At 34.4% G+C, this 27,770-nt stretch overlaps 1 protein-coding gene and 1 long non-coding RNA gene across 9 annotated transcripts; both read right to left on the reverse strand.

Annotated features, from left to right (window-relative positions):
- On the reverse strand, positions 1–27,731 carry LOC141667675 (uncharacterized). 3 transcript variants are annotated; one of them, XR_012552739.1, is made up of 5 exons: positions 27,530–27,731; positions 2,180–3,593; positions 1,326–1,383; positions 749–1,187; positions 1–181 (listed from the first exon to the last, which is right to left on the reverse strand). It is a non-coding gene; the product is annotated as an uncharacterized LOC141667675 (long non-coding RNA). The 3 variants fall into 3 exon arrangements; XR_012552738.1 differs by having other exon boundaries at positions 3,496–3,593; positions 27,530–27,651; XR_012552737.1 differs by lacking the exons at positions 2,180–3,593; positions 27,530–27,731 and having other exon boundaries at positions 1,326–1,945.
- On the reverse strand, positions 11,250–27,337 carry LOC141667674 (uncharacterized). 6 transcript variants are annotated; one of them, XM_074474252.1, is made up of 4 exons: positions 13,661–15,346; positions 12,401–12,537; positions 12,219–12,293; positions 11,620–11,642 (listed from the first exon to the last, which is right to left on the reverse strand). In XM_074474252.1, the coding sequence occupies exon 1, from the start codon at positions 15,140–15,142 to the stop codon at positions 14,300–14,302; it is 843 nt and encodes a 280-aa protein (XP_074330353.1). In that variant the 5' UTR covers positions 15,143–15,346; the 3' UTR covers positions 11,620–11,642; positions 12,219–12,293; positions 12,401–12,537; positions 13,661–14,299. The 6 variants fall into 6 exon arrangements, 5 of the variants coding, with proteins under 5 accessions (XP_074330351.1, XP_074330350.1, XP_074330349.1 ...); XM_074474250.1 differs by having other exon boundaries at positions 11,250–12,293; XM_074474249.1 differs by adding an exon at positions 13,135–13,227 and having other exon boundaries at positions 11,250–12,537.
- Positions 27,732–27,770: the final 39 nt, after the last annotated feature.

Genomic DNA, 27,770 nt, shown 5'->3' on the forward strand with positions numbered 1-27,770 from the left:
TACGGATAATCGATTGAATAAAAGGCCAAATATCTTTAGTTTACATCATTTGAAAAAACAAAAAAGATCATCATATGTTCGAAATTTATCCAAGTACGAAAGTACAATCTAGAAACATAAATGCGACCATAACATACTAAGTTCCACCTAACTTGTCATCTTGATCATCATAATGTGATTCCTGTAATTAAAAAACAAGTTAATATGCATGGTATATAATATATGCTATGATAAAAAAGTTACTCCAACAGAAATTATGCTGGCTTTAAAAAAGGAGTTAAATATATGCATGGTTTGACATTGTTTTTGTATTATTAAGAGAGCCTTTTGGGCAATACTAAAATTGTCAAATATGGTAATAGTCAATTTCCATCAATCTCATCGATTATTGGAACCATTCTGGCCAAAGAGTGAGTCACGTTTACTAAGCTTAACAGGTAAGGGAGATATGTACAAACAATTACGACAAAATGGCATAGATTACTGAAACAGATTAACCAAAAATTACTTAAAAATTGAGTTTATATGATACCTAGCTACCTATTTGTACTAGTAAACCTCTTCGTACTAGTTTGTTTCCTGTATTTAAATATCATTAGACCTTTATGCTCGAATTAATTCAAGCATATAGCTAAGGCTGAATTAATAAAAATTGCCACTACATCATTTTACTTTACCAAGTCGATCAATGTGCTTAATCTTGGTTAAGAAAAAATCAAGAATTTAAAACATTAATAACTAAACATACCTTTAAATCATCTGCCACATTTTCTTTCTCATCATGTAACATATCAGTCTGCACCCCCAATTCTGATTAGTTCAGTTCACTAGGAACAACATTTTCAAAGTCTACAAATATCTAAATTAAATGCCTAAACAACAGTTAACTACATTAAATTCCCAAGTAGTAAACTGTAAAGTTTTTAAAAGTTATGACCCCACATACGATATCATCTGTTGGTGTCTGTTCCAGGTGAAAGGTAAAAAGAAAGAGAAATAAGAGATTTTCCTTGTTTACAGGTTCATATAAAACATTAGAAATTAGAATGCTGACGAAGAAGTTGAAACTGATGATACCTCATGAAATGATCCTTAAGGTATAGCTCTCTTCTGCACGGGTTCAGAGCCGACAATATGATAAACCATTTCTGAATTAGTACTATTAGGCTTCAGCATTGATGTTATCACTATTATTAAGAGAAAATAAATGATCTAATTGAGTACCAAAAAATAGAGAATGTTATCACCGGAGAAGTAGAAAATATAAGATCTAGCTATGACCCATAGTAAAACTAAAATTAATATCGAGATACATACGAGCTTACCATACAATTTTCAAGGCCATTGGTTGTTCACAGACACTTCCAAGGCACCAACAGTGTCCTGGTACAGAATTGTTAGTCACGTGAATAAAAATGAGTCCATGTTCCTATGTTCAGCTCTATTTTTCGGTATAACGGGTTCCAAGTAGTAATTAAACCTCATTCTAATACATTTTCTTTGAAGAATCATATGAGCCTCATTTTGAAATATAAAAAAATTGATAATAAATTGTCATTTTCTATGGTCATTCTAATACAAAATTCTGCTTCGATGTCGTAGGATATTGATGATCTTATTATCTATGTTATCGCTTGACCATTATTTTGCCGGAGTGGACATTATTTCAAGAACTTATAGAAAATGTATGTGGTAGGAAGGTAGCAAAAATTTGCAAAAAATGGTATCTGGAAACCAATTTAAAAGGAAAACACTGAGTTGATAAATTAACTAATCAAGTTGACCAAAAAAATCATTAAAATAGAGATAGAATGTAACTACTTCTTTATGACTTTCTTAAAATCACATAATCAAAAAGGACAAACTCCATTGACACAAATGATATTCCCAAGAAAATTATAGTTGTTGCTAATATTACAAAGTATATATTCATGTATATTTGTTATCGAAGTCTGACCCAAGTCTGATATCTTGGGATTAAACTTCATTGCATAAAATCCATTATGCCAACTAGATAAATCAAATTTACACTCTAAATAAAGAAAGTTGATCAGATATGAAATTAGAAAAATACATACATAACATGTACGAGACTTTCTTATAGATAAATTAACATCTAAAATATTAAATTGAAGCAATACTAAGTAGAATTTGAAAGTCTAAAATTTAGTTTTAATACCTGAATTAAAGAGAAGACTCGGTGAGTTATCAAGGTCAAAATCACAGAGATGATTAATTGGGGCTAATAAGGCTCGATTGAAGGCAACACGTTAGTTTGAATCTTCCCTGACATTTCTGAGCCTAAAACCGTATTATAAGGTTTATTGGGTACATATATGTATACATCTATATAAGTATATGCAAGTTCAATTTCAATTAAAGACTAAGAAGAAAAAACTTCCTCGATGAATCTGAAAGTTGGGGAAGAAACCTCTATATGTACTGGAAACATGTCATCTCCAGAAAATAGGAACAATATTTCAATTTAATTTAGAGCTTAGATGCAGGTAAATCAATTAAAAGTAAAAAAATAAAAAAAATACTTAAAATAAACTAGCGCCGGAAAAGTACGAATTTGGACTAATTTGGAAACATAATCGGATACTTTTTCTTCTTTTACTTCACACAGCCTATTTTGAGCCTCATATTGAGGAGGATTCCCGGACTCGTAACAGGAGTCATCGGTCCAGGGAAAGAAAAGACTCGCCTCCTCCGACTTTTTTGGTTTTGGATTAGTGATTGGTTTTGATAAATATTAAAAATAAAAAGAAGAAGCAATCGATTAATCTACTATAGGGCTTTGAAAAATATTATGCAAGTGTGAACTTACTTAGCGCTTTTCAAAGAAACGTCATGTAATTGTTTTTGCTTATTTTTCATTTATGTTCATAATTTCATATTGTTCCTTTTATAGCGCTTTTTGTCTAAATGCTATGTAAGTGTATTTCTTGCATAGCTCTTCTTAAAAAGTGCTATAAAAGTTGTGTATCCTAAGTATAATTTAGTAGTAGTATAAGTACGAAGATCTATACTTGTAAGCATAAAATCAGGTGAGCAGATTTTAAAAAAATTTAATAAATTTTTTTTCCCCTGATTGAACTTTTTAATAAAAGAAGTTGCCAGCAGTTAGATAAAGGTTTTGCAAATTTTTAACTAACTACAAATAAGGATCAAATCATATCACAGTATTATATAAATTATATATAACACAAGAACTTCTAAGTAAATTATAAGTAGAGCCTATTAACGCCATTATGTCATAACCAATTTAGCAACACACGTAAGGCCTTTTTGTTCTATTTAATATGTTAATTTAAATTAACACAAGTAATTTAGAAATAATCTTATATGGAAAGTAGTCTGTCTTAGTCTCTCCTGCACACATACACAACAAAACAAATCATAACATTTTATATAATACTATAAAATCAAATTAAATTACCTATTTGAACAATACGACTATACAAGAGATCAAGAAGTATATATGGTCTGTACCTTTTAGTTAGTGGACAGTTTGCTTCACATCTATGGCGCATCCAGGGCAATGCGAATTTACTTACAGAGTTATTTCAATGAAACTTGGCTTTATACAACTGGAAAGATACCAGAAACACCAATTATGTATATGTATAAGTAATACATAAAATTAATATCAATATCATAGGTGTAATTAAATGAACATCTACATTTATTAGAAGCAACTAATATGATGCCTAATAACACTCTCATCTTCTTTTTCACTTGATTTCTTTGTGCTTGTATTATGAGAACACTGAGATACAAGCTCCACATGCTTATGTCTCTTCTTCCAAACTCTCTCCACAACTTTAATAGGATAATTTTTCGCCCCCACCGTGACCTTATAGTTTTACTAGTGTAATCAAAATTGTAATATATTATAAAAAAATTAGCTAACTTTATTCAATCCATAATTAGTAATACAACCCATTTTTTTAAGAAGACAACTGATGCAATGGTATACAAAGAGTCGCGAATCAATAACGTGATCGACTAAAACCTTAATATATATAAGGAGCTTGAATCCTCAAGAATAGAAGATGTAAATATACGGAAAAATCTATTGAATAAAACGGATCCCTCTGATCCCTCTGTTGTACAGGCAAGTGTCTAAATATACAGACACAACAAAAAGATTACAATAACTACCTTCACAAATAACTACCTCCACACCTGGCAACCTTTTAGAGGTTAATTCCTACAAACTGCTAAAAAACAATATAACTACTAATAACTAAATAATAAACAAACACATAACATGCTTAAAATCATAACTACTTGGAACCACTTATTGGCAGTTACTTTCTTTTCTTTCTATCCTCCTTTTCCAAGTATTCTATAGCTAGCTGTTCTGCATTAGTCCCCTCATCTTTAGAAAAACTCGCCCTCGAGTTTAATGAAGAAGAATCAACTAAAGTCTTGTCATGGTGATAAGTAAAGAGATCTTTGACATTAAAGCTCTTGGAGATGGCAAGATCATCTGGTAAATCAACCACATATGCATTGTCATTTATTTTCTGAAGAACAAGAACTGGTCAAATCTTCTTAACTTCAAGTTTGTTGTAAGTTCCAGCAGGCAACCGTTCTTTTCACACATAGACCATGACCATATCCCCCTCTTTAAACACCTTATACTTACATAATCTGCTGCCTTTAAAAAGAAACCCATCTTGAAGATTAAAATCAGTATCATGCTCTCCTTTAATAGCCTTACACCAAGTACCACCAAAATCTTCGTCATCTGCATATAAATCCTTGAGGTACTCAAATCCTACCACCTCATTGTGCATAATAACAAACATACAAGCATGACGACTCAACGCATCTGCTACTTTGTTGTGTTTACCAGATTTATGCTTAATCACAAATGTGAACTTCTGAATATCACAAATCCACCTTAGATGCATTCAGTTTGAAGTGGAAATGTTGTTGACCGTCTTTAAAGCTTGGTGATCACTGTAAATGATAAATTCTTTCTGGATAAGATAATGACTCCAATGTCTTAAATCTTGTACAACAGCATACAATTCAAGTTCATAAGTTGTCCACTTTTTTCTTGCTTCACTGAGTTTTTCACTATAATATGCAATAGGCTTTCATTCCTGTGACAACACTGCTCCTATTCCCACGATAGATGCATCACAGTCAATTTCAAATAACTTGTCAAAACTAGGTAATGCAAGTACTGGTGCATCTGTTAATCTCTCTTTTAGTAGAGCAAAACTTTTTCAGCTTCATCAATCCACTTAAAGACTTTCCCTTTCATGCATTCTGTCAACGGGGCTGCAATAGAACTGAAATTTTTCACAAATCGACGATAAAATGATGCCAGACCAGGAAAATTCCTCACATCAGCTATAGATTACGGAGTAGGCCATTTCCTAATTGCCTTGACTTTTTCTTCATCAACATGTATTCCTTCGGCAGAAACCACATACCCCAAAAATACTAACTTATCTGTTAAGAAGCTGCACTTCTTAATGTTGACATAAAGTGAATTCTCTTTAAGCACATTGAAAACTTCCCATAAGTGATATAAATTGTCCTCATCATTCTGACTATAAATCAATATATCATCAAAATATACAACAACGAACTTTCTAATATATGGTTTGAGTACCTGATTCATTAGTCTCATGAAAGTTCTTGGTGCATTCGAAAGACCTAATGGCATTCCATACCATTCGTAGAGTCTGTCCTTTATCTTGAATGCTGTTTTCCATTCATCTCCTGGCCTGATCCTTATTTGATGATAACCGCTCTTCAAGTCAATTTTAGAGAAAACTTTCGATCCATCCAACATATCAAGCATATAATCCAAACGTGGTATTGGGAAAGGATAACGAATAGTAATATTGTTAATGGCACGACTGTCGATACACATTCGCCAACTCTCATCTTTCTTTGGAGTAAGTAACGCAGGGACTGCGCATGGACTCATACTTAGCTTAATAAAACTTTTCTTGAGCAAATCATCAACTTGTTCTTGTAATATAGCATGCTCTTTAGGACTCATTCTGTAGTGAGGTAAATTTGGCAAACTTACACCAGGCTGATCTATATGGTGCTGAATATCTCTCATAGGTGGTAGAGATTCTGGTAACTCATCTGGAACTAGGGAAGCAAACTCATCTAATATGGGTTGTACTTTTGAAGGATATTTTGCTGAACCTGGGGTCTCTCCTTTAATAACCAACGCATAAAGTTTTCCTATTTCTTTTGCCCCCTTTATAATGTTATTTGAAATAAGGAAATTCTGTTTTACCCTTGGTGAAGTCTTTTGACGTCTTTCTCCTTTGTTTGGACCCAATATAATTTTTACTCCATCTTTAAAGAAAGTGTATGTATTTTCTCTTCCCTTATGAACAACATCAATATCATATTGCCAAGGACGTCCGAGTAACATATGACAAGCATTCATATCAACAACGTCGTAATAACAACATCCCTGTAATATTTTCAGATTGAAAAGGAAACTTGACACCTTTGACTTACCTTGACTTCTCCGACATCTCTGATCCATCCAAGAGAATAAGGATTAGGATGATTTTCTGTAGGGAGATTCAATTTTTTCACCATCAGACTTGAAACTATGTTATCACTACTCCCACTGTCAATGATTAAATCACATACACGATCTTTCACGGTGCACTTGGTTGTAAAGATGTTGTGCTTCTGATTATACAATTCATGTTGAGGAGTGTACAACAACTTTCTCAATACCAACGATATTCCTTCATCTTCATAAGTTATTTCATCTTCATCCTCATCAACTTCGTTTGGAATGTCATAATTGTCATCTTCATCATGTGTAGCTAAACCAACTCCAGCTCTTCTTGGACATTGATTGGATTTATGGCCCGGTTCTCTACAACGGTAGCATTTATCAACTCCAGATAGTGCGTATGGATTCACATTGGCTGACTTCGATGTTCCAATCCCATTTATGTTCCTAGGATGATAAGGTTTGGCAGGCTGTTGGTTTCGTGTTATGACCTTTTCTTTAGAACAAGATGTGAGTGTAGGTTCAGATTCTTCAGATGGTGCAGAAATGGAATTTATTTTTTAAGGTACATTTCGGGCAGTAGGTCGTTCTAACTGAGTTTCAATTTGCATGGCCAGTTGTAAAGCATCACTAAGAGACTCAAAGAACAAGAAATAAAAATGCATGAATGCATCTAATATAAATGCAACGATCCCCAAAGAATAACTAAACCAATAAACTAGCAACACTTCAGAAAATATAATTATTCATATAAAGATCCATCAAATCTCACAAATCAATCTACACACCAGAGACGTGCGTGTGTGCAAATGCTTACAAATATACTATAGCAACTAGATCGACAATCATAAGTCACTACTTATCAAGACAATCGCAAGTTTATAAACAAAATAAAAGCTAGACTCAAAATAACTTATAACACTTCAATTCTTTTATCGGAGTTAATCATGGATTCATGCTTTTATTCATACAAAAAAAACACATATGCTTATTTGATCGTGCAATGAGTGAGGTCCACAAAAGACTTATACAATAGTGCCCATGTAGTGAGCGTTAGGTTAGCGGATCCCAGACTATAGAAGCCTTAGGTCACTAGGCACAAAGTCCCCTAAGAACTTAATAACTCGAGTACTAAAGAGCCCACTCGTGATCAATTATACATAACACTTATTCTTTTTTTTTTCTTTTTTTTTTCAATTTCTGAATTAGTGTGTTTCGCTCCATCTCATTCAACCCTAGACTACTCATAAAAATATGAGCCGACTACTAGCCATTTGACACCTAGCCACACAACTAGCAATGAAATCCAATTCTCCAATTTCTAAATATCCGTGTCTTTTATAAATAAGAGAATACCCTAAATTCTAAATATAAACACGCGATTAAACCTCGACAAACCAACAAATCATGACTATGATCTAGCACTATAGCAACCTATAAGACTTAGTGAAATACAAAATTCTCTAGCATGCAAATCAATCCAATAAGACTCAACATTACTAAATACAATATCACTACACTAGCACCAATATCACCAATTAATCGGAAAAATTATCTAAGGGAATCATGATATAATACAAATGCATGAAACTACATGAACAAACTATCATAAGAACTACCAAAAATAAAATAAAATAAAATAAAAACTACATGACAAAATATATGCAACTACATGACAAAATATATGCAACTATATGAAATAAAACTATCATGAACATGCAAACTATAAGAGACTCACACAAATATATTCCTTCAACTACTACCCCAAACTTAAAATATTCACTGTCCTCAGTGAAGGTAATAGTAAGGAACCAGGCATACCTACTCAGAATTAGAATCATCACCCTCAACGAGTGGAGTGTCAAGGTGAGATCGCGTGCAAACAGACTGTGGATGTCGTGCACCGCATCCATCCTCCTCGTAAGATGCCTATACTGCGTCGAACTCAAACCAGCTCCCATATCTGCTCCTGCTGCCTCCTCCTGCTGCTGCTGCGATGGATCGGCCTCCTCTCCCCTGATAGATCACCATCCCCAAATCAATGTAGTCACCCTGTAAAATACCCCAAAGCAGACGAGCACGCTCTACAGTAATCTCATGCACATGCAAAGATGGCATGATGTTAGCGCAAATAAATGAGTTCCAAGCTCGTGCAAACCTGTTCATGCATGAGGCAGGGAACGTGGAGTAATCAGTAGTGCCCCTCTCGAACTTCCAATGAGTCTCAGGCACACAGAGAGTATCAACGATCAGATTCAAGTTAAAGTCCTTCGGAGTCTTATCATTCCAAGTGTCCTGTCCGAGGTTCCTCGCGGGCTGCTCAATCACCTTCCTTATAGCCTCAGCACTATACTCGACCGTCATCCCCCTCTCCACCGTAAAGCCATTCTTCTCCGCTTTAGCATTGTCATAAAACTCCCACACAACACTCATGGACACAGCAGCGGGAGCCTCACAAAAAGGTTCCCAGCCCATCTCGAGAATCATCTCCAACAACTTACCATCCCTCCTGAATGGAAGAAATCCTCTCTCCTTAGCAATAGGCTTCGAGAGAAGCCTCATATACTCCTCCTCAGCCTCAGGAGTAGAGAATCTGGGCCTTACACCACCAGCAGATGATGAATCGGTGGTGCTGCTTCCAACTTGAGTTCTTTGCCTTTTGGGTGCCATCGAGATTGAATAAGAGAGACTAAAAACTTAAGTGTTTAGAGAGAATATATGTTGAGAGTTTGTGAATTGGTGGGGAAGATGTATGCAAGTTTATGTATTTATAGGTGGAGGAATGTAAATTTGAGAAGGAATAGAAGTGGGATTGATTATGGGAATCGTGGGAATAATGGAATTGATTAGGAGAGGGAATTATGGGGTGTGGAAGAGTAAAAATCGGGTTATAATTGATTTTGTAATTAAAATCCTGATTTTCTCTAATAAACTGTTGTTTTTATTTTTTTTTCTGAACAGGGACTCGGCGCGGTCGCGTGCTAGGACAGCGCGGGCGCACTCTACTTCTGGAAAACCAGCGCGGCCGTGTGCTAGGACAGCGCGGGCACGCTCAGCTACTGGCAAAATGGCGCGGCCGCTCGCTAGATCAGCGCGGGCGCGCCCAACTTCTGTACTTGGCCTTGAATTTTTTTCTTTTTCTTATTTTTTTATGTTTTTCTCTTTTCTTCTTGCTTCCTCTACCTACTAATTTACAACATACTTGGGTTGCCTCCCAAGAAGCGCTTCTTTTACGTCGCTAGCTCGATGTAGAATCTCGAGATCAAGTGGATAATAAAATGGCACTAACCACCTCGCAGGTTGCTGTATCACCATAATAAGATAAGTCGGGGGGCATGATGTTACTCACAAGGTAGTTCACAATGTCTGCAAACCACGGCTCTTCTTCTTGCACTCCAAACAGCTGCTCGTCGGGAAAAGACTCATTTATCAATGTCTTATCCAATGAAGTAGCATTAGGATTCTCTAAACGCGAAAGATGATCAGCAACTTGATTTTAAGTTCCTTCTCTGTCCTTGATTTCTAGTTCAAATTCTTGGAGCAAAAGAACCCATCGAATCAATCTAGGCTTCGAGTCCTTCTTCGAGACGAGATATCGAATTGCAGCGTGATCAGTGAACACTGTCACCTTAGTCCCAAGTAGATAATATCGAAATTTCTCAAAATCGTAGACAATAGCCAAAAGTTCTTTCTCTGTAGTAGTATAATTCAGTTGAGCACCGTTGAGGGTCTTACTAGCTTAGTATACCACATGAAATATGTTTTTCTTCCTCTGCCCAAGAACTGCTCCAACTGCATAATCACTTGCATCGCACATCATCTCAAAAGGCTCATTCCAATCAGGTGCGGTTATGACAGGTGCCGTGATTAGACTCTTCTTCAATGTCTCAAACGTTGCAAGGCACTCGTCATCAAATTTAAAAGGAACATCTTTCTCTAGTAAACTACACAATGGCTTTGAAATTTTTGAGAAGTCCTTGATGAAATGCCTGTAGAAACCCGTGTGACCAAAAAAACTGCGAATTCCCTTGACAAAAATAGGCGGGGGAAGATTCTCAATGACCCCAACCATGGCCTTATCTACCTCAAGACCCTTACTAGAAACCTTGTGCTTGAGAATTATGCCTTGACGCACACTACACCATAGAATGCATATAGCAACAACAAAAATATATTGCCTTAAGGGCTATTTATGTTACAGCAGAATATATGGCAACAAATATGCAAAATTTTGGCGTTGCATCCGGTGGTGATGCAATAAAGGTCCTATAGCAACATTTTAAGCCATGTATAGCAACACCAAAATATTATTGCAATAGGGTCATATGTAGCAACCAAATATAGTTTACAATAACGCAGTTATATTATTGCAATAGATGTTTTTGTCGGCTAAATAATCACCTTAAGGCAACATTAATTGGTCCAATTGCAATGAAATTTAAGGTCAAATTTAACAATATTGCAACAATTCTGAACCAATTGCCATATTTTATAGCTAGTGTAATGGTAAATGGCAACATATTTGGACATAATTGCAATAATATTTTTTTAAAAAAAATACTATGATCTGATTGTAAATAGACAAAACCAGACATTTTTTATGCCACAAAACCAAACACTAATGTCATTTCTTAAATATTAGAATACACCATTTACAAAAATTCAAAAGCAACACAATGTCTAATACGACATCATTTAATACAAACTATAAGAAAATACCAAGTCAAGACAAAACAACCAAGTCCCCTACCTAATTACTCTTAACAAATGTAAAGTACATCCTCTTAGCTATCTGCTGATAAATAATGTGCCGATAAGTCTAAAATTAACAAACATAACTATCTTAGCTATACATTGATAAAATGATCAAGTCCGTCTATTTATTATTTCTTCTTTATATTGCTACTTTCCAAGTAATATAGCTGTAAGAACATGATAATGTGTTGGCCGGTTGGTTCCCTGTTAATGCTACAAATTAGAAAAATAAATCTTAGAAAATTCTTCAATCTGCTACAAATGAATTTGATCATAAAACACTTAAAAATAGAATTTACTTGAAGGCTTGCATGGCTGCAGAGATAGAAGTTGAATCTAGTGGGATGAGAATCAACCACAGTCCCTGTAATTTAGTATAACAGAAAATAAAACTGAATAAATATCCTGAAATGCATAAAAAAATTTAAAGATGAAACAGATGAATAGAGGAGATATAATGATATCAACAACAAAATAATGCCAGGAGTACTAAGTCCAATAGGGGTTCCGTAGTCAGACAGTTGCAATCTAAAAGTGCATCAGGTGTATGTTTAGATAAAGAAGTAATTATATATAGAAGTGAGTAAATATTACCCTTTCAAATCTGTTTTTAAGTTCAAAAGTCCAGTTTCCCATAGCACAAATGTGAATCCTTAAATAGTCATCTCCTGGTGTAGAAGTAATTAAAAAAGGATGCTTGTTTTTATTCCATCAATGTGGTTCATCAGAAAAGGAATATTTTATGGAATAAATATGTGAATAAAAATATGTGAGTGTTTAACTAAATGATGATAGCGATTAACTTACCATTCGTAGTTTGATAAATCTGGGCACTTAATTACAGTAAAATATGCAAGCATGGTCTTAACTAATTAATTAATTACATCACAATTGCATTATAATACGCAATCACATAATAATCGATATTAATGGTCTTAACTAATATAATAAAGAACAAGAGAATGGAAATTTCAGAACCATCCTCAAGTACTTTTCGCCATTCCTATCCTGTTGGCTGCATCAAAACATGGTCATATTATAATGTTAGGCATAACTACAAGTAAAAAGTACAAGTACAATGCTAGGATGAATAGGACAATATATAATGGTAAAATGGATTACCGTAAAATCACAACAGTGAAGGCATTAAGTGTAGCAGTATACACCAATGACCAACCTTATGCAGAACAATATCGAAAGGACCTTGTTCATACAAATGCCTGCTTTGGTCGATTACAACAAATACTATACCCTTCTTCCTGAAAACAATAAAAAGGCACTTATTTAGCATCTAAACTAGGCACTTATTTAGCATCTAAACTCTAAGCAAACCTTATCTGAAAAATTAGATAGTTTAAATAAAAATTAAAAATTCCCTAAGCTTCTTTTCTTTTTGCCAAAAGTAATGACCTAAGTTCTGACAGCTATTCAGTCACAGGAATAAAAAAAATCATAACAGAAATGCAAAAGAACAGTATAAATGACAGAACAATAAAGCACAATGAGATCCAGCAAGTAAATGTTTAAATTCCATTAATTAGTGTAAAATTGTTCATTCCAAAGCAAAGAATTACAGAAGACACAATTGACCCATGTGTCAGAAACACGTCCAAGACATCATATAACATCAAAGCAACCAGCGGGATATGTGTCAAGCACTATAATTTAGCATTACCCATGGAGGAGAGAGAACTCTACCCTTTACAGAGGTTAGCTTGTCATTAGTTTTAATTCTGAACTCCTTTGAATAAGGATCATTAGCATATGCAAGGTTCCGGTTACTTTTCTCTTATTAAGAATAGCAAAAAATGATAACAACATATCTAGTAACCTCGCTATTGAGATGCAATATTTACCATCAGCATAACCTTCCCTTTGTATAGCCGATGTCCTCATCATTTTCTTTAGCATCCAGGAACAATATTCATATGCAGAGACCTATAGTATATCTTGTAACACCGACATAAAAGACACTGACTATGATGACAACAATGACAATAATATAGTTTAGCAAACACAAACATGTAATAATATATCTTACACAAAAAAATTCCCATTCTTACAAACACAATCAAACAAATAGAGCATATAAACGTAAAAGCTTAGAAACACTAACTAACAACAAAAGTTCCCAATTTAAAACCTCGGACATAATCACAATCAAAGCCCTAATTATAAAATCCGACTTAATCAAAATCGAAGCCTAAATTTTAGAATTTGACTTAAAGAAAATCTTCAATTAAAAGGTATATAAATCTATAATAAGATTTAAAAATCACCACTAATTAATAATATAAACCTTAATTAAAACACCCCTTTGAATTTATCAACAAATAAAATCGATTTGAGAAAGAAACTCGATTCTCGAGTTCAGATTTGTACCTTCGACCCTGATTGTGCTTAGAGGAATCCCCGAGCTTAAATATTTAGATCCAGATTTAGCTTGAATCTTTTTACTCCATCTCTTTCTCCTGCATTTTTTGCCTGTCATGTGGTGCGTCTCTCGTGTGTGTTATGTATTTTTGTTTTTGTTTTTGTTTTCTTATTTGTGCTTAGCCCGACAAAATTTTTAACTCAAATAATTTGAAGCGCGCTAATATTTTTGGGCCCAAATTTTGGACATACCGTAACGTCTTAAAATTTTCATTGCAATAGAATATTAATTTTCAACTCACTCCATTTTTTGCACTTATTTGCAACATTTTTAAAAGTCCTTGCAATACATGAAATATATACTCTCATTTGTAACATTTTTTGACAGGTTTTTAAATATGTGGTTGTAATAGCCAATCTATGGTGTAGTGGCACCATAAAGTGACATTTCTCCCAATTGAGAACTAAATTGGTTTCAACGCACCTCTTGAGAACAAGTCCGAGATTTTGCAAGCATTCATCAAAAGGATCGCCAAAGACTGAGAAGTCGTTCATGAACACTTCCACATTCTGGCCAATCATGTCAGGAAAGATGGTCATCATACATCATTGAAATATGGTTGGTGCACCACACAGACCAAAAGAAACTCATCTAAAGGCGAACGTACCAAATGGACAAGTGAAGGTAGTTTTCTCCTGATCTTCTGGAGCGATACAAATATGATTATAACCCGAATAACCATCCAGAAGACAATAGTACTCATGACCAGCCAACCTGTCAAGCATCTGATCAATGAAGGGTAAGGGAAAGTGATCCTTTCTAGTGGCCTTGTTTAGCTTCTTGTAGTCCATACAGACTCTCCACCCCGTGACTGTCCGTGTAGGAATAAGCTCATTCTTCTCATTTGCTACCACAGTGATACCACCTTTCTTTGGTACACATTGAACCGAGCTTACCCATGAGCTGTCAGAGATAGGATAAATGATCCCTGCATCTAGCCACTTCAGAATTTCCTTCTTTACCACTTCCTTCATGATTGGATTAAGTCTTCTTTGCTGCTCGACTGTAGGTTTGCTACCTTCTTCCAGCAGAATTTTATGCATGCAGTAAGAAGGGCTGATTCCCTTGATATCTGCTATAGTCCATCCAATTGCCGATTTGAACTCTCTAAGAATTCTCAAAAGTTTTTCCTCATCGCTACCTGAAAGTTCAGATACAATAATAACAGGCGAAGTAGATGCATCACCTAAAAAAGCATACCTCAAATGTTCAGGTAAAGGCTTAAGCTCAAGAGTGGGAGCTTCCTCAATAGAAGGCTTGAGGCGTTTAGGAGCTTTGTTCAATTCTTCCATTCCAAGAGATTCAAAAGGCACATCGATCTTCCTTTTCCAGGGAGAAGCATTCAAATACTGCAGTTGCTCATCACCTTCGTCATCTTCACTGTCTGAATTTTCCAACAAGGCTTTTTCTAAGGTATTAGACCTTAGCATTTGATCAAGTTCCGATTTGACCACCTAATCGACCAACTCGACTTTTAAGCACTCCTCATTATCAGTAGGAAATTTTATAGCACTAAACACATTGAAAGTCACATCCTGATTCAACACTCGCATTGTAAGCTCACCCTTTTGTACATCAATCAAGGTTCTTCCAGTTGCCAAGAAAGGCCTTCCTAAGATTATGGGAATCTTCTTATCCTCCTCGAAATCAAGAATGACGAAGTTAATCCACCTTAGACCTGGCAAAATGGGTCTGTATCCGAAGAACCTAACCTAAATCTATGGATCCGAGATTTGATGCGAAATCCGAATTATATAATCTGATAATTATCCGAAATCTAAATATAACCGATCTAAAAATTACCCGGACCGAAAATTTAACCGAAAATGATCCGAAATACTAGATCTGATTATAAATTGGAACCAAACAAAACCGATTCATATAATATTTGAACTGAATATGATCTGAAATAAGCAAACTTCATATTTAAATGTATCTTATATTCATGATAATTTTATTATTGAATTATAAATTAATGTAAAAGTGTATTATATTATATTAAAAGTACTACATTTAATAAAAAATATTTTTTTATGTCTCAAAACATGAAAAAATAAATAAGTTAAGATCCGAAATATCCGAACCGAATTTAATCCGAACCGAATTTTGTCCGATTTTTATCCGAATTTTATCCATTTTTTATCCGAATTAGACCCGAACCGAATCACATCCGATCCGATCCGAATGACCTCGAGTTATATCATAATCCGAAAGTGAAACCGATCCGAAATAGATCTGATTCGAAACCGATCCAGTTATCCGATTTGACAGGTCTAAATTCCACTTTGACAAAGACATCCTCCACAATACCTCTCGGATATCTAATAGAACGGTCAGCCAACTGTAAGGTCATGTAAGTTGGTTTGGGATCAGGTAAATCCAATTGCTTGAAGATTGACAAAGGCATCATATTGATGCTAGCTCCCAAGTCACACAAGCATCTGCCGAAAGATACTTTTCCAATAGTACATGGAATAGTGAAGCTTCCTGGATCTTTAAGCTTCAGAGGCAACTTCTGCTGCAGCACAGCACTGCATTCCTCCGTGAGAGCGACAATCTCTAGATCATCTAGCTTCACCTTCCGTGAGAGAATACCTTTCATAAACTTTGCATAACTAGGCATCTGCTCGAGAGTCTCAGCGAAAGGTATGTTAATATGAAGTTTCTTGAACACCTCCAGAAACTTCTCGAATTGCTTGTCTAGCTTTTTCTTTTGCAGCCTCTTAGGAAAAGGCGATGGAGGATAGATCTGTTTCTCCCCTGTATTACCCTCAGGAGGAGTGTGCTCAACAGTAATCTTCCTTGGTTCCACTTCTTCATCCTGCTGCTCTACTTCTTTCTCAGCTCCAGCTTTTTCAGTCAACTCTTGAGTTTGTTTGGGATTAGCAACCTTTCCTTCCTCAAAGTGAAGTTGAATAATTCAGAGAAAATGAGATGAGAAAGTTGGTAAAAAGGTAATGAAGTATGAGTTAGTTGTTCTAAAAGTTTAGAGGTTTTAGATTCTTGTTTCATATCATAACCTGTAATCGATTCATAGTTGAAGGGGTCATCTGTATATTTATGTTAATATACAAGAAACATTCCCATCAGCGACCGCACATCAGTGACCGCATGTGGTAGCTGAAGCCCTTCAGCGACCGATTGAGGTAGCTAAAGTCTATTACATAAAAACTAGTCTCTAAAATGCATATTAACGACATCTTTTAGCGACCGATTGTTTAGCGACGCTGAACAGCGACCGATGTCGTCGCAAAGCTGCGTCAGCGTTGCCATCTCACATGTTCACGTGGTCGCGACTAATTTAGCGACCACTTTCTGGTCGCTAGTTTTTGCGACCAAATTTGCGATTAAACTCCGTCGCTAATATATGCGACAATATGCAACAACTAAATGGCATCGCTATATTAGAGAATAAAATTTGCTACTGTTTTTTTTGTCTCAAATGCCTACGACTAGTTTTAGCTACCAGCTGCTGTCCTTAATACCTGCTAAAAAGAAACCGGTATCAACTACCGGCTTTGGTCGCTAATACCAATATTTCTGATTTTAGTATTCTTTCTGTTTTACGTGTTTACCAAAATATTTCACCTGCTTTGTACCTACTTTCCAAAGATATGCAATCATAACAATACATGCATACGTTTTTCCCCAACATATATGTAGTAATAAAAATAATTGCTCAAATACGGATAATCGATTGAATAAAAGGCCAAATATCTTTAGTTTACATCATTTGAAAAAATAAAAAAGATCATCATATGTTCGAAATTTATCCAAGTACGAAAGTACAATCTAGAAACATAAATGCGACCATAACATACTAAGTTCCGCCTAACTTGTCATCTTGATCATCATAATGTGATTCCTGTAATTAAAAAACAAGTTAATATGCATGGTATATAATATATGCTATGATAAAAAAGTTACTCCAACAGAAATTATGCTGGCTTTAAAAAAAGAGTTAAATATATGCATGGTTTGACATTGTTTTTGTATTATTAAGAGAGCCTTTTGGGCAATACTAAAATTGTCAAATATGGTAATAGTCAATTTCCATCAATCTCATCGATTATTGGAACCATTCTGGTCAAAGAGTGAGTCACGTTTACTAAGCTTAACAGGTAAGGGAGATATGTACAAACAATTATGACAAAATGGCATATATAACTGAAACAGATTAACCAAAAATTACTTAAAAATTGAGTTTATATGATACCTAGCTACCTATTTGTACTAGTAAACCTCTTCGTACTAGTTTGTTTCCTGTATTTAAATATCATTAGACCTTTATGCTCGAATTAATTCAAGCATATAGCTAAGGCTGAATTAATAAAAATTGCCACTACATCATTTTACTTTACCAAGTCGATCAATGTGCTTAATCTTGGTTAAGAAAAAATCAAGAATTTAAAACATTAATAACTAAACAAACCTTTAAATCATCTGCCACATTTTCTTTCTCATCATGTAACATATCGGTCTGCACCCCCAATTCTGATTAGTTCAGTTCACTAGGAACAACATTTTCAAAGTCTACAAATATCTAAATTAAATGCCTAAACAACAGTTAACTACATTAAATTCCCAAGTAGTAAACTGTAAAGTTTTTAAAAGTTATGACCCCACATACGATATCATCTGTTGGTGTCTATTCCAGGTGAAAGGTAAAAAGAAAGAGAAATAAGAGATTTTCCTTGTTTGCAGGTTCATATAAAACATTAGAAATTAGAATGCAGACGAAGAAGTTGAAACTGATGATACCTCATGAAATGATCCTTAAGGTATAACTCTCTTCTGCACAGGTTTAGAGCCGACAATATGATAAACCATTTCTGAATTAGTACTATTAGGCTTCAGCATTGATGTTATCACTATTATTAAGAGAAAATAAATGATCTAATTGAGTACCAAAAAATAGAGAATGTTATCACCGGAGAAGTAGAAAATATAAGATTTAGCTATGACCCGTAGTAAAACTAAAATTAATATCGAGATACATACGATCTTACCATACAATTTTCAAGGCCATTGGTTGTTCACAGACACTTCCAAGGCACCAACAGTGTCCTGGTACAGAATTGTTAGTCACGTGAATAAAAATGAGTCCATGTTCCTATGGTCAGCTCTATTTTTTGGTATAACGGGTGCCAAGTAGTAATTAAACCTCATTCTAATACATTTTCTTTGAATAATCATATGAGCCTCATTTTGAAATATAAAAAAATTGACAATAAATTGTCATTTTCTATGGTCATTCTAATACAAAATTCTGCTTCGATGTCGTAGGATATTGATGATCTTATTATCTATGTTATCGCTTGACCATTATTTTACCGGAGTGGACATTATTTCAAGAACTTATAAAAAATGTATGTGGTAGGAAGGTAGCAAAAATTTGCAAAAAATGGTATCCGGAAACCAATTTAAAAGGAAAACACTGAGTTGATAAATTAACTAATCAAGTTGACGAAAAAAATCATTAAAATAGAGATAGAATGTGACTACTTCTTTATGACTTTCTTAAAATCACATAATCAAAAAGGACAAACTCCATTCACACAAATGATATTCCCAAGAAAATTATAGTTGTTGCTAATATTACAAAGTATATATTCATGTATATTTGTTATCGTAGCAAAGGCACTTACTAAGGTCCAGTAACTCGGGTGCTTATATGAGTCTTCTCCTCCTCAACAAGTTTAGCCGGACCCAAGTCTGACCCAAGTCTGATATCTTGGGATTAAACTTCAATGCATAAAATCCATTATGCCAACTAGATAAATCAAATTTACACTCTAAATAAAGAAAGTTGATTAGATATGAAATTAGAAAAATACATACATAACATGTACGAGACTTTCTTATAGATAAATTAACATCTAAAATATCAAATTGAAGCCATACTAAGTAGAATTTGAAAGTCTAAAATTTAGTTTTAATACCTGAATTAAAGAGAAGACTCGGTGAGTTATCAAGGTCAAAATCACAGAGATGATTAATTGGGGCTAATAAGGCTCGATTGAAGGCAACACGTTAGTTTGAATCTTCCCTGACATTTCTGAGCCTAAAACCGGATTATAAGGTTTATTGGGTACATATATGTATACATCTATATAAGTATATGCAAGTTCAATTTCAATTAAAGACTAAGAAGAAAAAACTTCCTCGATGAATCTGAAAGTTGGGGAAGAAACCTCTATATGTACTGGAAACATGGCATCTCCAGAAAATAGGAACAATATTTCAATTTAATTTAGAGTTTAGATGCAGGTAAATCAATTAAAAGTAAAAAAATAAAAAAAATACTTAAAATAAACTAGCGCCAGAAAAGTACGAAGTTGGACTAATTTGGAAACATAATCGGATACTTTTTCTTCTTTTACTTCACACAGCCTATTTTAAGCCTCATATTGAGGAGGCTTCCCGGACTCGTAACAGGAGTCATCGGTCCAGGGAAAGAAAAGAGCCGCCTCCTCCGACTTTTTTGGTTTTGGATTAGTGATTGGTTTTGATAAATATTAAAAATAAAAAGAAGAAGCAATCGATTAATCTACTATAGGGCTTTGAAAAATATTATGCAAGTGTGAACTTACTTAGCGCTTTTCAAAGAAACGTCATGTAATTGTTTTTGCTTATTTTTCATTTATTTTCATAATTTCAGATTGTTCCTTTTATAGCGCTTTTTGTCTAAATGCTATGTAAGTGTATTTCTTGCATAGCTCTTCTTAAAAAGTGCTATAAAAGTTATGTATCCTAAGTATAATTTTGTAGTAGTATAAGTACGGAGATCCATACTTGTAAGCATAAAATCAGATGAGCAGATTTTAAATTTTTTTTTTCCCCTGATTGAACTTCTTAATAAAAGAAGTTGCCAGCAGTTAGATAAAGGTTTTGTAAATTTTTAACTAACTACATATAAGGATCAAATCATATCACAGTATTATATAAATTATATGTAACGCAAGAACTTCTAAGTAAATTATAAGTAGAGCCTATTAACGCCATTATATTATAACCAATTTAGCAACACACGTAAGGCCTTTTTGTTCAATTTAATATGTTAATTTAAATTAACACAAGTAATTTAGAAATAATCTTATATGGAAAGTAGTATGTCTTAGTCTCTCCTGCACACATACACAACAAAATAAATCATAACATTTTATATAATACTATAAAAGCAAATTAAATTACCTATTTGAACAATACGACTATACAAGAGGTCAAGAAGTATATAGGGTCTGTACCTTTTAGTTAGTGGACAGTTTGCTTCACATCTATGGCGCATCCAGGGCAATGCGAATTTACTTACAGAGTTATTTCAATGAAACTTAGCTTTATACAACTGGAAAGATACCAGAAACACCAATTATGTATATGTATAAGTAATACATAAAATTAATATCAATATCATAGGTGTAATTAAATGAACATCTACATTTATTAGAAGCAACTAATATGATGCCTAATAACACTCTCATCTTCTTTTTCACTTGATTTCTTTGTGCTTGTATTTTGAAAACACTGAGATACAAGCTCCACATGCTTATGTCTCTTCTTCCAAACTCTCTCCACAACTTTAATAGGACAATTTTTCGCCCCCACCGTGACCTTATAGTTTTACTAGTGTAATCAAAATTGTAATATATTATAAAAAAATTAGCTAACTTTATTCAATCCATACTTAGTAATACAACCCATTTTTTTAAGAAGACAACTGATGCAATGGTATGCAAAGAGTCGCGAATCAATAACGTGATCGACTAAAACCTTAATATATATAAGGAGCTTGAATCCTCAAGAATAGAAGATGTAAATATACTGAAAAATCTATTGAATAAAACGGATCCCTCTGATCCCTCTGTTGTACAGGCAAGTGTCTAAATATACAGACACAACAAAAAGATTACAATAAATACCTTCACAAATAACTACCTGCACACCTGGCAACCTTTTAGAGGTTAATTCCTACAAACTGCTAAAAAACAATATAACTACTAATAACTAAATAATAAACAAACACATAACATGCTTAAAATCATAACTACTTGGAACCACTTATTGGCAGTTACTTTCTTTTCTTTCTATCCTCCTTTTCCAAGTATTCTATAGCTAGCTGTTCTGTATTAGTCCCCTCATCTTTAGAAAAACTCGCCCTCGAGTTTAATGAAGAAGAATCAACTAAAGTCTTGTCATGGTGATAAGTAAAGAGATCTTTGACATTAAAGCTCTTGGAAATGGCAAGATCATCTAGTAAATCAACCACATATGCATTGTCATTTATTTTCTGAAGAACAAGAACTGGTCCAATCTTCTTAACTTCAAGTTTGTTGTAAGTTCCAGCAGGCAACCGTTCTTTTCACACATAGACCATGACCAGATCCCCCTCTTTAAACACCTTATACTTACATAATCTGCTGCCTTTAAAAAGAAACCCATCTTGAAGATTAAAATCAGTATCATGCTCTCCTTTAATAGCCTTACACCAAGTACCACCAAAATCTTCGTCATCTGCATATAAATCCTTGAGGTACTCAAATCGTACCACCTCATTGTGCATAATAACAAACATACAAGCATGACGACTCAACGCATCTGCTACATTGTTGTGTTTACCAGATTTATGCTTAATCACAAATGTGAACTTCTGAATATCACAAATCCACCTTAGATGCATTCAGTTTGAAGTGGAAATGTTGTTGATCGTCTTTAAAGCTTGGTGATCACTGTAAATGATAAATTATTTCTGGATAAGATAATCACTCCAATGTCTTAAATTTTGTACAACAGCATACAATTCAAGTTCATAAGTTGTCCACTTTTTTCTTGCTTCACTGAGTTTTTCACTATAATATGCAATAGGCTTTCCTTCCTATGACAACACTGCTCCTATTCCCACGATAGATGCATCACAGTCAATTTCAAATAACTTGTCAAAAATAGGTAATGCAAGTACTGGTGCATCTGTTAATCTCTCTTTTAGTAGAGCAAAAATTTTTGCAGCTTCATCAATCCACTTAAAGACTTTACAGTTCATGCATTCTGTCAACGGGGCTGCAATAGAACTGAAATTTTTCATAAATCGACGATAAAAGGATGCCAGACCAGGAAAATTCCTCACATCAGCTATAGATTACGGAGTAGGCCATTTCCTAATTGCCTTGACTTTTTCTTCATCAACATGTATTCCTTCGGCAGAAACCACATACCCCAAAAATACTAACTTATCTGTTAAGAAGCTGCACTTCTTAATGTTGACATAAAGTGAATTCTCTTTAAGCACATTGAAAACTTCCCATAAGTGATATAAATTGTCCTCATCATTCTGACTATAAATCAATATATCATCAAAATATACAACAACGAACTTTCCAATATATGGTTTGAGTACTTGATTCATTATTCTCATAAAAGTTCTTGGTGCATTTGAAAGACCAAATGGCATTACGTACCATTCGTAGAGTCTGTCCTTTATCTTGAATGCTGTTTTCCATTCATCTCCTGGCCTGATCCTTATTTGATTATAATCGCTCTTTAAGTCAATTTTAGAGAAAACTTTCGATCCATCCAACATATCAAGCATATAATCCAAACGTGGTATTGGGAAACGATAACGAATAGTAATATTGTTAATGGCACGACTGTCGATACATATTCGCCAATTCTTATCTTTCTTTGGAGTAAGTAACGTGGGGACTGCGCATGGACTCATACTTGGCTTAATAAAACGTTTCTTGAGCAAATCATCAACTTGTTCTTGTAATATAGCATGCTCTTTAGGACTCATAGTGTAGTGAGGTAAATTTGGCAAACTTACACCAGGCTGCAAATCTATATGGTGCTGAATGTCTCTCATAGGTGGTAGAGATTCTGGTAACTCATCTGGAACCAGGGAAGCAAACTCATCTAATATGGGTTGTACTTTTGACGGATATTTTGCTGAACCTGGGGTCTCTCCTTTAATCACCAATGCATAAAGTTTTCCTATTTCTTTTGCCCCCTTTATAATGTTATTTGAAATAAGGAAATTCTGGTTTACCCTTGGTGAAGTCTTTTGACATCTTTCTCCTTTGTTTGGACCCAATATAATTTTTACTCCATCTTTAAAGAAAGTGTATGTATTTTCTCTTCCCTTATGAACAACATCAACATCATATTTCCAAGGACGTCCGAGTAACATATGACAAGCATTCATATCAACCACGTCACAATAACAACATCCCTGTAATATTTTCAGATTGAAAAGGAAACTTGACACCTTTGACTTACCTTGACTTCTCCGACATCTCTGATCCATCCAAGAGAATAAGGATTAGGATGATTTTCTATAGGGAGATTCAATTTTTTTACCATCAGACTTGAAACTATGTTATCACTACTCCCACTGTCAATGATTAAATCACATACACGATCTTTCACGGTGCACTTGGTTGTAAAGATGTTGTGCTTCTGATCATACAATTCATGTTGAGGAGTGTACAACAACTTTCTCAATACCAACGATATTCCTTCATCTTCATAAGTTATTTCATTTTCATCCTCATCAACTTCGTTTGGAATGTCATAATTGTCATCTTCATCATGTGTAGCTAAACCAACTCGAGCTCTTCTTGGACATTGATTGGATTTATGGCCCGGTTCTCCACAACGGTAGCATTTATCAACTCCAGATAGTGCATATGGATTCACATTGGCTGACTTCGACGTTCTAATCCCATTTATGTTCCTAGGATGATAAGGCTTGGCAGGCTGTTGGTTTCGTGTTATGACCTTTTCTTTAGAACAAGATGTGAGTGTAGGTTCAGATTCTTCAGATGGTGCAGAAATGGAATTTATTTTGTAAGGTACATTTTGGGCAGTAGGTCGTTCTAACTGAGTTTTAATTTGCATGGCTAGTTGTAAAGCATCACTAAGAGTATGTACTGCAATAAGTCAAATTTTGTCTTGAATCACCAATTTTAACCTATTGATAAACCTTGCAACTTGTTGTGATTCTGTTTCAACAAGATCATTTCGGGTTGATAATCGAAAGAATTCAATAGCATATTCTGTCACACTCCTATAGTTTTGGCGATAATTTTGATATTATTGAAATAATACTTGGTCATAATCTAATGGCAAGAACCTACCACGTAACAGCCTTTTCATCTTTAGCCATGAGCGAATATAAGGTTTACCTTATCTAGTCCTCGAAACTTGTAATTGTTCCCACCAAGCAGATGTGCCACCCTTCAATTTATAAGCAACTAATTTCACTTGCTTATCAACTGGAATTTCCATGTAATCAAAGAACCGCTCCACTTCATTTAGCCAATGAAGAAAATCTTCAATATGTAATTGACCATTAAATTGTGGAAGATCAACTTTCATCTTAAATTCACCATGATTTTCTTCGTGACCTCCATCATTGCGCCTCTCTCTATTCTGTATAACAACATGATTTCTTGATCCTCTCTGTAAAACCAAATCCTCAAGTTATTCATCGCTAGAATGTTCAATGAAACCTTGTTGTCTTCGAGTAGTTCGAACAATTGTTCTTTGCTGCCTTTGTGTACCACGAAGAGGAGGTTCATGATTCCGTGTCCGATTCTGAACCATTGTCTCCGTCAAACGAGTAACAGCATTCACTAACGACTACACAGATCTTGTCATTTCTGCTTGAGTGTTAGCTATTTGCCTCAACATCGTAGAGCTCTCCTGATTGTCATCAGTCGAGGGATTGCTACCATTTCCAACACTTGGAGCCATGAAACCAATAACAAAACCTGGTTCTGATGCCAATTGATGCAGCGGTATGCAAAGAGTCGCGAATCAACTACGTGATCGACTAAAACCTTAATATATATAAGGAGCTTGAATCCTCAAGAACAGAAGATGTAAACATACTGAAAAATCTATTGAATAAAACTGATCCCTCTGTTGTACAGTCAAGTGTCTAAATATACATATACAACAAAAGGATTGCAATAACAACCTTCACACATAACTACCTGCACACCTGGCAATCTTTTAGAGATTAATTCCTACAAACTGCTAAAACAAAATATAACTACTAATAACTAAATAATAAGCAAACACATAACATGCTTAAAATCATAACTACTTGGAACCACTTATTGGCAGGTACTTTCTTTTCTTTCTATCCTCCTTTTCCAAGTATTCTATAGCTAGCTGTTCTGCATCAACAACTCAACAACCTAGTTTTATATAAAAACTATAATATTTTAACCTCACTATATATAAGTCGGGCACCTAAAACAACATTTTAAAAACAAAATTTATGACTAGAAAGATGATAAGTCTAATTCTAATCCAAAATTCATGGATTCAATGGCAAGTCTCATTTTTGCTAAAGGAAGTTTTAACTCCTAGTAACTTGATCAAAGACCAACTAATTCAAAAAGTCTGTAGTATACACATTTCAATTTGAGTAAAAGTATCAAAATCTCCAGTGAAGTGCATCTTTATGACCAAACCATGAATGATAACATTCCATAATCACAAACTAGAAATGACAGTACATGTTAACAACAGCAGTCTTTAAATCCATTTGTTGACTCTGCAAATAACAGAACATAAAATTCTGCAACTTTGCAATTACTTCCCCTAATACAGAACAACCAAATATCATTTTATTTAATACAAGTATGCAATTTGAAGTCCCCAGGACATGGTGCAGGTGAAGCCGACAAAACGATGATACGACTTAAACCTTAACACTCACAAATAAATAAATAATATTAACACATTATTAAACAATTAACAATATAGATTAATCATCAATTTTTACAATCCTGATAAACACACAATAATCATTAACACAAAATAACAATTAAAGGAGTATAAGATATATGATCAAGAAAAGATTTTAACACATATAAATATACAGGTATTATACAATTCATATCACTTTATATATGACATAATTGGTATCTCTCCATATAATATACACATATAAAGACGTATATAGGCATACTGTAAGATTGCAATCAAATACTGCAAATTACATATCTGAAATGAAGAAGATGACTACTGTATCTATCTTCCGATCTAGTTTTATATTTGTGTGTATATTACATAGAAGCAGAAAATTATTCCCTGTAACTAACTAACTAACTAACTGAGGCCTTATATACTAACTAACTACAGCTGTATACTAACTAACTACAGCTGTCATTCTATTTTATCATTAGCTGACTCTTCATACTTTGCTGACTCAGCAGCCGTAATATTGTTTACATCCCCCCTCAAGTTAGGAGGCTGAAAGAGATTGCAAACACCTAACTTGGAGAGAAGATACTGAAGCTGATAGGATGGAAGAGCCTTGGTAAACAGATCACCTGGTTGTTGTTGAATGGGCAAATGATGAGTAACCACCAGACCTTTCTTGATCTTTTCACGGACAAGATGACAGTCCATTTCTATGTGCTTGGTGCGTTCATGAAACACTGGATTCGTGGCAATGTAGAGAGCAGATTGATTATCACAAAACAAGACTGCAGGAGTGGTGATCTGATCATCCAGGTTAGCTCCGATACCATGTAAGATTGCAATCAAATACTGAAAATTACATATCTGAAATGAAGAAGATGACTACTGTATCTATCTTCCGATCTAGTTTTATATTTGTGTGTATATTACATAGAAGCAAAAAATTATTTCCTGTAACTAACTAACTGAGGCCTTATATACTAACTAACTACAGCTGTATACTAACTAACTACAACTGTCATTCTATTTTATCATTAGCTGACTCTTCATACTTTGCTGACTCAGCAGCCGTAATATTGTTTACACATACGTATGTGTAAGATTACCTGATAATCAAAGAAAATGAGGGTTAGATGGTTAGATGGCTGGGTCATAATTGCTTTCTTGAGATTAGGGTTATTTGAATGTCAGACGATGAGAAACTATAATTGTAAAAGGGGTCTAATAGCATCTCCAACCATTTACATCTGTTAGCTAAAAAGTCTTAGCTAAAAAACTGTAATTAGCATCTCCAACCATCTGTTAGCTAAAAAATATAGTACTCCAATCATGATACCTGTTAGAAAA

The sequence above is a fragment of the Apium graveolens genome, chromosome 6 (genome assembly GCF_009905375.1).
Source record: "Apium graveolens cultivar Ventura chromosome 6, ASM990537v1, whole genome shotgun sequence".
NCBI lineage: Eukaryota > Viridiplantae > Streptophyta > Magnoliopsida > Apiales > Apiaceae > Apium > Apium graveolens.